A 10,529-nucleotide genomic window follows, 5' to 3' on the forward strand; every position below is an offset into this window, starting at 1 on the left:
TAGGTTGTTGTAAGTATAGGTATATGTATTACAATAAGCAAAATAATGTACAGCAGACGATACGAACTGTATCTTAATTCTATCACCGAAAATAGGTCATAACTTCATCAGTCGCAATGAGGAAGCAGAATTTCATAAGTTCGGAACGTTTTCAAAACGACGTTTACGATCGCCTTGAGACTTATTTGCACGACAACCGAGTGAAAAATGCTAATGAATTCAACGAATTAAATTAGCAATTATTACATGCCAGAGATACCGACCACTTGATTAATACCGGTTTCTTTTGATATAAAATATAATGCGACAAGTGGCATTACGATTGACAGACATTAAATAACACAAAGTTGATCGCATGATGCATTTCAATAAAACAATAACCGTAATTAATCATTCGAAATCACAAATACGAGAGAAATTGCATTTATACACGCTAGGCTAAATAATGTTTATCGTTTAAAAATGCAATTAGTAATCAATTTTAGTTTTAGATATATTATTATATATTAATTCCGTTTTAAATATTTATTAGTTTTAAACACAAGGTTAAATATCATTCTTTTAAAAGATTAATAAAAATTTCAAATTATATATCTATATGTTTGCAGAATTCTACGTAAAACGACTTTTCGCATTAGACTTGTCGCGTGGTTATAATTAATTTAATATATATGTAATATTATTAAGGATATATCTGAGATATGTTCTTAATATATAAGATTATTATATATTTAGGATATATTAAGGATATATCATTTTTATAAAAATAATAACGTTAATGTTTATACTTTAAACAAATTATATAAATTTGAAAGAATACATAGTTGAAAGTTATTTGATAAATCATCAATGACTTAATTCACAGTTTTTAATAGACATTATGTTTAATTACTTTAATTATAAATATGTTATTAACCATCAATATTAAAATAACCTTTTGAAAACTAAAAGTCTTATCAACATATTTAATTTTGATTACAATAAAAGCAATTAATAATAATAATATTAATAATACTCTATTCTCCAGTAGATCATATTATACATCGTAATTATAATATAACAAAATATATAAAAATAATCCTTTTTGCAAATTATATTACAAATTTTTCAAAATTTTGACATGATGGAGCAATTTGGAAAAACGCATTCACATTCCTATTTAACTATTCCTATTAAACAAAAAACTATAAAAAGTGACTAGTCTTATTCGAAAAAAATCATTTTTTGTCAAACAGTATTATGTAGGACGCTCAAATCAATTGCTAGAATAACAAAACTGTTTGCAGCATTGCTCGTCATGATCGAGTTTCCTACATAATTATTTTGATGACTCAACAAAATATATTATTTTCAGTATCTACCTAAAGATGCTTCAACAAAATCTTCTTTCCGTGTATTCGTTTAAATAAAAGCAATCAACATTAATCCAATAATCATAAATTTGCATCCTTACCTTATAACTTTCCGTCTGTTATTGGGATGCAATTTGAACGCCATCTCCGGATCGATCTTCATCAGTTTTTGGTGTAGCTCTTCGTTGCTGCCATCGTATATTCTCGCGTCGAATTTCAACTTCTTCGGCGCCGTCTCATCATCATCGTCATCGCTGTCATTCAGTCGATCTTGTACATTGTATCGATCGTCCGATCTATTTTCGATCGACGTGCTTGAATTGGTCGCGCTTGAATTGACTTGCATCGATGGTTCTTTCGGATCAGTTATAAGAATCTCCCATAGTAGTGATTCTATGTAATAGTTCGTACCACCGACGACGATCGGTAGTTTCCTCCTGGCTAGCAGGTTGTCTATCTGTATATCGATAGAAAAGGAAACAGTTGGAGTAGAGTGTAGATAAAAGTAGGACCGAGCGATCTGCGCGGGAGACCGTGGCTAATGATCGTATCAAGGTCTTCGCGAGGATCAGGGGCGTTCCAATTGGCTTCGTTCAAGATCTTTATTTTACGAAGTCGATTTCGCGAACCGAGCTGTGAACTCGTCGCTTATAATTTCACCGAGAGAGTCGGTGTAATTATAAATCTTAACACAACAATAAGTCGTTTCGTACTGAAAAAGAGAAACGAAAGAAAAAAGATATCACTTCCGACATCTGTTATTCATTAAGCATTCTTTGTACGTTTTTTCGTTAATACGTTCTGAGAAGAATGACTTGCTTACCTAATTATTTTATCTACATGATAGCGGTTCTTCGATTTCTTTTAACATTCTCTTAATTTTCAGAGATATTATAATTAACTTATTATAAATCAATTCCTTGCTTAGATCCAAGACGCAATACAAAAATAAATTATTAAGTATCGCATTATTCATGCATGTAACTTGTAATCATTATTATCGCAAATTATGAAGTTTTCTGCTAGTTTGTAAGAAAATAATAATTGAACGCTCTTCATTGAACATCATCCTTATTGCCACGTAATTATAGCTGTCGCGTTAAATCGTCAGGCATCCGTTAATGCGGAAAAAGAGAACGAGATGTGATGATTACGATCGGCAGGGCCATGTTCCTGAAGTCGATTACGGAGAAGTTGGTCAGCGGGTCCACGATGTCCAGCATGTGATGCGGCGCCGCCTTTCTTTCCACTGGAGTTACCTTCGCGGTAACGATGTCCAGGCCTTTGTATACCTGCGGGCCAAGAGAGAATCATCGTAATTAAAAGTGAAATAACGAGGGACCGACGAGACACAGTCAGTGAAAGAAATAAGTAACGGTTGATAAATAATGAATGAATAGAAATAATGCGATATCGAATGATTCCGTTAATTGCATCGCTTGTGTGATTTTGCGACTAAGAATAAATGCAACGAATAATGTAAACGGCAGCAAAATCGTGCTTGACTCAAAATAAAAGTTGAAAAAAGATATCGAGTCAACCATCTACGAAAAATTATTGCCATCGATGTAACGAAAATTAACAAATTTACGTAATTTCTTATCAGCGCAATTTATAATCTTATCGAATTTTACTTGAATATCTCATGTCATAAAAACATCGCTCGGGAATTCTTAAAGAATTGCCAAGAATTTTGTCAAAATTACTTTTCTGTAAGCTGTATAATCACGTATTTATAGCTCTTTTTCAATGTGTATTAAATTATTCAAACTTTTGTACATATATAATGAATGATAATATTGAACGCAGTTATTTAAAAGCTATTATTAGCAATAAAGACATAAACAGATTTTTTTCACATAAAACACCTGTTACATCATTTCAGTAAACTAATATATTAAGATGCACAGTATATTATAAAGATAATAAAATTATATCAGAAATTATCTCAATAATCCGAATTTAAAAACCACTGTTAATATTTCTTCATTCCTTTTTCAAATTTGCATTTACAAGATGAGTCAGGCAGTGCTGTTAAATAAAGAGCAGATACATGTAAGTTCGAGGTCATCGGGAATGAATGAGAATGATGGTCCCACATAAAGGAAAACATTATATAGTGGCTTTCTGGCAATACTGTGAGAGAAATACAAAGCGTATAAAAACTATGTTTTTAACGAGGTCTGCTTGAAATAACGATTATAAACACGATTTGGTGGCATGCAAAAATAGAAGATCTAAATACAATAAATCCTTGCATACTCCGATAACGATAATAATTTTTTTTATAATGTTTGCGGCAACTCTAGTATTATACGCAATAAATTATTCTCATATTACGCAGTACGTTTTTTTAAAAGAGGATTTCCTAAAAACGATTTAAAAGCAACTTTCAAATGCAAAATTTGGCATTCTATCCATTTTTTTTTTTTTCATAACGAGGTATGTATTCCTAAATATAATTTTTGACATAATAAATTCCGTATAATTTGAAACTTGTTTTTTGTTATCTAATTATTTAATGTAATACCTTTCTCTTTGTCCAATATGATTCTTAAGATTTGCTTTTTCTGCTCGTCAATGATTTTGAATTAACACACTATGTTTTAGGTAGTTCCTTAAAATGATATATTTCAGTACCTTTCCATTTATATAGCTGCATCGAAAATTTTATAACGAATTTATTATATCAAACAGATGATATTTCCTTCTTGAACGTGCTAAATAAAATTTATATCGCGTCACGCAGTTGAAACACACTTGAACCGTGTAACCAACAAAGATTGAGACAAGTGTCTAACCTTCGTTCCACTTCGCTCGCCAGCATGAATGAGCTCCGATCAGAAACCTCGTACATCGTTTCTATAGTGATGAAACGTCGAAGAGAAGTATAGCGAAGTATCAGCAATGTCCTCAGCGATGGTGACCGACTACCGACTGAACAGCTGCGACTCGAATCCATTAATCCATTCCTACTAATAAAGATTAACTTTAATCTCGCTTTAATTCACTCTTCATCCTTTTTTCATTCTTAGAATTGAAGAAAAATAAAACGTAAATTAAAATCAAGATTAAAGTTAATCTCCATTAAGATAGAAACGGATATAAGTCTCATCAAAAGTGTCAAACATAAAATTAGAAGATTTTAGAGATACTAGTATGTACCATCTATTATTATCAATTAACGAGTCAACGTTATTATTATTATTAATTAACGAGTTCAATCATGCATAATTAAAATAATAATCCACAGGAGTCAATAATAATTGCGCTTTGCTTTATGTAAATAAAGGCAAAAATAAAAATAATAGAAAAAATAGAGAAAATAGAAAAAATAAAATTTAAAAAAAATGAAAAAATAAAAGTAAATAAAATTATAGAATGGAAGAAAAAAATAGAAATATATCTCCGATGTTCTAATTTTAATATTAGGTTATGACTATCTTTATTAATAAAATTGCAGAGAAATCTTTGTAACATAACATTTTTGACATAGCAAAAACAAAAGTAAATTAATAATATTCCAAAGGCGTCCACATCGGTTTCATCATTTGTCAATATAATTAATAATCAGTTAATAAGATTTCTTTTACCGACATTCTCCCATTTTTCTGCAAAAAAAATGTACTCGTGCTTTGGCACTGATATATATCCGCTTTCTATAATTCAAGAAGAATCCAGTATAAAATACGTGCTTAGAGGCTCAATAGTGCCTTCAATCACTTTTCTACTTCGTTAATCGGTTTAGCAAACGAAGTTCTACCAGTACTTCGTGATTCGCTTACACAATAGAGAAGATATAGAAGTAAAGCGAAGGAACAGCTGTAGAATTCGTGTAACGTTCGAAATAGAAACGAAGTCAGACACGTGTTAACAAGTATATCTCGTAACCAAGCCTGGCAACCAAGATTCCATTGGATCCTTTAACTATTTAACGCGCTAAACGGTGTTTTTTTCCATCCATTGAAACTATTGACTGGATCAATTATATCGGCTCTTAGCGTTTAGAAATCTGTACAATTATCGTCCAATTCCATCAGTCGTTTGGCGATTTAAGAAAGATAGCTTTATATGCGTATCAATATTATCTTGTCAATGACGCAAGTTATTTGAAATTTAAAGCCGCAAGTGGCAATCTTATTAAAGCATTTAAATCACTCAAACACCAATGACTATCATTATCACGAGCGTAAGAAGATTCACAACTTTTATGATTAAATTAATGTGTTACTTGCCGTGTAGAATATCAATTAATTTAAAATATTAATTAAATTTCTTAAAGACACAAAATTAAAAAACATCGACATCGATAGACTTGTCAAGAATAGCAATAGAATAAGAAACCTGGTAATCCGTTAGATGTATGATGAATCCGATGGAACAGGTTTCCAAGGTTTCTAGTATACGTCCAATATCTTGAATGACCACGTTCACAACCTTCATTAGCCTTCATTCATCAGGTATTTATCGGACGAATTGTTTTATGTCCAGTCCGTCCGAAGAAATTCAAAGCAATTTATCAAAAAACGATCAAAGAATCATTCGAGCCGAACACCTTCGACTGATGAACTATTTGCATAAACAATAAATTTATTTATCGATTAATTTATCGATAAAAATGAGTTCAAACTGTTCTGATTTTTACTTAACAAATTTTTAAAAAAGAGATAATCGTAATTTATATAAATATAAGAGGAAATAAAATCATGATATGCATAAGACATAAATATAATTCTAATTAATTACAGTAGATTTTTTTAAGATTATCCTTTCCTATTTTAAAAATTTCTATTAATCTAATAATATTCCATTAATTCAAGATAATAATTTTTGATTTCTCAAATAAAGATATCGAAATAGTTCGTTCACGCACGAAAAATGTCGCTTGCCGAGTGGTATTCATTGTGTAATCAAGAATATATCGCAAGCAAAAATGTTAATCGCTTCACTCCACATTTCGTCGCACTATAATTTGCACACCGTTTCAAAAATGATTTCAAACAAATCTATTCGCGCAATCTGCACACGAATTAGTCGTCCATCGTTTTTGTCGAACTTTCAGTTTAACAGGTTCGAAAGTGACATTCTCCTGCATAAGTTATGTTGAAAGATCTTAAGTGATTAGCAAAAAGAAGAAAGTATCAAATTATGACACAAGGACAAGATTAGCAAAGATTGGCAAAGTTCAATGGCAGAATCCGGACGATAACCATTTCCCATTTATCAAAGTTAGCGGTCGTTAAGTAAGATCTCTTTCATGTTTCGTTCATTTTAGATTCTAAAATAATATATTCCTAAATCATACTTTAAAGATGTAAAAAATTTGAGATTTAATGACATAGATTGTGGAGAGCGCTATTGTATTATTCTTGTTTTATCCTTGTTTTACGTCTATTGAACAATAAAGATAGAATGATACAGTAGCATTAATAGTGAGCTACAACAACGCAGGAACAATTAAATTAGATTTTCTCATAAAGAATTTTTTCTATGATATCATCTTTGTTTTTTAACAATTTGAAAATGTATACAGACGAAAGATGACATGATAAAAAATTACACGAAATGCAAAAGATTATAAGATCTATCCTTTTCAGTTAATAGTTAATTCCTCTTTCTTGGAAAAAAAAAGAAAAAAAGGGAGAGATGAATGATATAAGAAGTTCAGTTAATGAGATCAGATCGATTTCTGATGAAAAATCGGCGCTTCAAATACTGAAGTTTGCTAGGATTGATCAAACAGTCACATCTAATTTCGTATAAGTCTGACGTATTACATAATTAAGAACACTGTCGAAGTGATAGCTAGGATTAATCGATGGCTTAAGTAAAGTAGGCGTCGAAATCTGAAGGAGCGAGACACCATTTGTCTCTCTCTCGTCTTGTTCATCACCTCGTAAAGTCGTAATCAGCTTGTCAGCAAGTAAGTGGCATTCCACGACGTGGCGTTGGCGGAAGTCACAGCCGTTTTAGACGGATCTAATTCGAGACTTCAGAAATAGACGAGAGAAGGAGCGAAGAGGAATCCGAAGGGGGCGGTGTGCAAACGTTTCTAGACTCAAGGTCGCGAAGCTAAGGAACCTAGAGAAGAGGAAGTCACATCGTGTCGACCAATTGGAATAAACAGAGCGTTTTTAACAATGCTTCGATACGAGAAGAAATTTGTGGATTGGATATATCTTTTTACGTCGTAATTTGTCGATAATGCTGAAAGAACCTCTCGCTCGCTCTCCAACAGCAATTATCGAAGTTGCCAACAAATCATAAGGCAATTATGCGAGATTTACTGATCGATGCGTAAGTTATTCGAACTTCAAGACTTCCAGAAAAGTCTTAAGTCATAGCAATCGCACTCTATATTCCGACGAAAAATCGAAGTTGTGAAAAAATAAGCTGAGTTTTTTATGATCGCCTGATTAAAAGATGTCACAATAAAATGCACTTTTACATATGTTACTATATATGTTATTATAATATTGAATTCATAATGTTAAATTATATTCAATTTAAATGATTTTTCATCAGTTCAAATATACTTCACTATTTCTACTATATCGTAAAGGAGAATGTGTAAAGCAAGATGTGTTGTATTCTCAGATTTATATTAGACAATTTTTTTTGTATTGTATGATCATTATAGAAATATTAAAAATAATCATTCCATGAGAAAAAACTCAATCCATAAAACTCTAATTTGATATTAAAGCTTTAATAGGGGATTCGTATATTTCCTGAAATTTATGTACATTGTTAATAAGAGAAAAGAAAATGGGATTCTATTGTTTTGCAAGTTACTATTATTTAGCAAATGAATTCTAAATCAGTTTGTACTTGACTTTCGTACGAGGAAGATTCAAATCTTGAGTCAAAATGTTTGTAGTTAACTTCGTTGGTAAGTGTATTTCAGCATTGTTTGAAAGCTCAGACATTTTACTTATATATTATATTGATCTATTCTTGGAGCCACAAAAGTAGTTTTGTTTTTATTCAATTCTAAATTGCTTTTCAGTTTCTATTAAACACACAAGCATTATTCTTCAACAAATAGAAAACTTAATTTTGGAAAATAGTAAAACTTAAGTTTGGAAAGATATTTCTTGAAGCAGCTTTCTTTTAAAAAAAAAAAAAAAAAAAGCACTCACATTATGATCTGCCGAATTTTAACGCGATTGAAAAATTCTAGGCACAAACTAAATCGAGAAGGAGGTTATCAAGTGGATTTTTCCATGCTGAATATTTAATCAGTAGAAAGGGCAGGTAGGTCGCGTAGCGGCACATTACCTGTTGTCATGACATCAGAATTGCTTAGACGAATCCATCCGAAATCGCATAAGCATGTGCGGCACGACGTGCTAACTTCCCAGGATGTCCGACCAATACTATGGACAATATTACGACACAGTGACTTCCTGAAGCAGGCACAAGGACAAACGAAAACTTCAATTTCTCCTCAGGCAACTTGTATTAGGTATGTCAATTGATATATGCTTCTTCTTAATATTCATCGATGATTATACGGATATCTGACTTCGTAATTTCGAGAGACGTTTTTTTGCAGCTTAATAACTTCAATAATATACTAAAGTATCGCCTTCGATTTTTTGTACGCGATGGCAATACAATTTGCAATCGTTTTATAACGAACTCATTTAAATTATTAAATTATTAACAAGATAAAATTTTTTCTTATTATCATTTCTACTTCTTCGATTAATAGTACAAAAAAATTACCGCGTTTCTTGAAGTAAATAAAGACATTGGAAGATCTGCTTTTAATAATGAAAGTTTACGACAATTCGATGTATCGTCTGAAGTATACAGAGTGTCCCAAATTTAAATAGCTAAATCTCGGGAGCTTGTAGGAAATCGACAAACTAAGAAAAAAAGAATTTACATTTTGACACATATAGAAATAAAAAAAACAAAATATCGTTTAACTTAGGACCGGTTATTTTATCTTTCGATAAATTTTACGCGTTAGATAAGTCTGATAATGTGAGTAATCTTAATTGCTTACCTATAAAATTTACCGAAAGATAGAACAAGAGGTCCTTAAGGGAGTTATTGATTTTTAACAGTATAGATATAAAAAAACTTTGATATCTAAGGTTGTTTTTAAAATACGAATAGAAGAAGTGTGATAATCTGCGTACAATTATTATAATATATAAATATGCGCGAGTGAGATGTTAATACAGTTAAAGCATATAACATTAACGTCAAAGAATATTGATTGATATAGTACAACAAAAAATTAGTATTAAAACAGCATTAATTTTTTTCATACGTTAAAATCAAATTGACAAAGTTATTGATTAAGCCACAAATATTATAAGATGAATGATTTAAATAAAGTATGATTTGAATAAAATTCGAGAAATATAGGCCACAAATGATTTATTCGCACGATTATCTGTAATTGTTCGAAAATAGCTCACGTGAAAGAAAGAAGGAGGACAAGTTCTTCTTCTTCTTCCTTCTACAGTGCAGAGAATCTTAAGCAGCGTTCATATGCAAATGACCGCGTGCACTTAAGAGACCCCAGGTTCGTTCGAGTCGTGTCGTAAAAAATCCTCGGAGATGCGGAATCTCTCTTTGTCGGCTCAGTTTTCATGACAGTTACTGCCCATTGGGCCGCTGACTTTGAGTCGAACTCAATAAAAATCAAAATTGAGTGAATGCCAACAATAATGAATCGTAAGTCCGTGACTATATGAGCACCCGTGACTCTAAGGCCCAGTTGCATCAATGTCACTTTAACTTTAAGCGAGACTTAAAACTCTATCTGTCTTTTAAAGCCAAAAAGAGACAGAGATAGAAAGAGTTTTAAGCCTCACTTGAAATCAAAATAACGTTGATGTAATCGAATCTAAGAGAAATTAAGTAATACCAACGATTAGTAAACGCAGCGTACGCCCGTGCAATTATTCATATCGCGCAGAAATTTATCGTGAATAGTATATAATCTTTGGTTGAAATTCGATAGAAAAAGACGGAATTATATAAAAACGTAAATAAATCAAATTCAAACTTATATATAATAATTGCTCAAGAATTGTAAAATAAGATAAGATGCACGGATAATCTGCACAATTCGAAAACCTCATAAAAATAATTTCTTTCTTATTATTTATATGTAAAAAAATATATATGTATACATACATATGTATATATATA

General features: G+C 31.3%; 1 protein-coding gene across 3 annotated transcripts in view; it reads right to left on the reverse strand.

Annotated features, from left to right (window-relative positions):
- LOC108684379 (tRNA dimethylallyltransferase, mitochondrial) overlaps positions 1–10,529 on the reverse strand; it is a 103,247-nt gene that overhangs the window by 74,431 nt on the left and 18,287 nt on the right. Inside the window, exons 2-4 of one of the 3 annotated variants that reach the window (XM_018188657.1) lie at positions 4,154–4,324; positions 2,507–2,644; positions 1,454–1,809 (exon numbers count right to left, since the gene is read on the reverse strand). In XM_018188657.1, the coding sequence (XP_018044146.1) occupies positions 1,454–1,809; positions 2,507–2,575 (425 nt within the window). In that variant the 5' untranslated portion in view covers positions 2,576–2,644; positions 4,154–4,324. Of the gene's footprint in view, positions 1–1,453; positions 1,810–2,506; positions 2,645–4,153; positions 4,328–10,529 lie in introns of all 3 variants that reach the window. The other 2 variants (XM_018188658.1, XM_018188656.1) reach the window with 2 other exon arrangements.

The sequence above is a fragment of the Atta colombica genome, unplaced genomic scaffold, assembly GCF_001594045.1.
Source record: "Atta colombica isolate Treedump-2 unplaced genomic scaffold, Acol1.0 scaffold134, whole genome shotgun sequence".
Taxonomy (NCBI): Eukaryota; Metazoa; Arthropoda; class Insecta; order Hymenoptera; family Formicidae; genus Atta; species Atta colombica.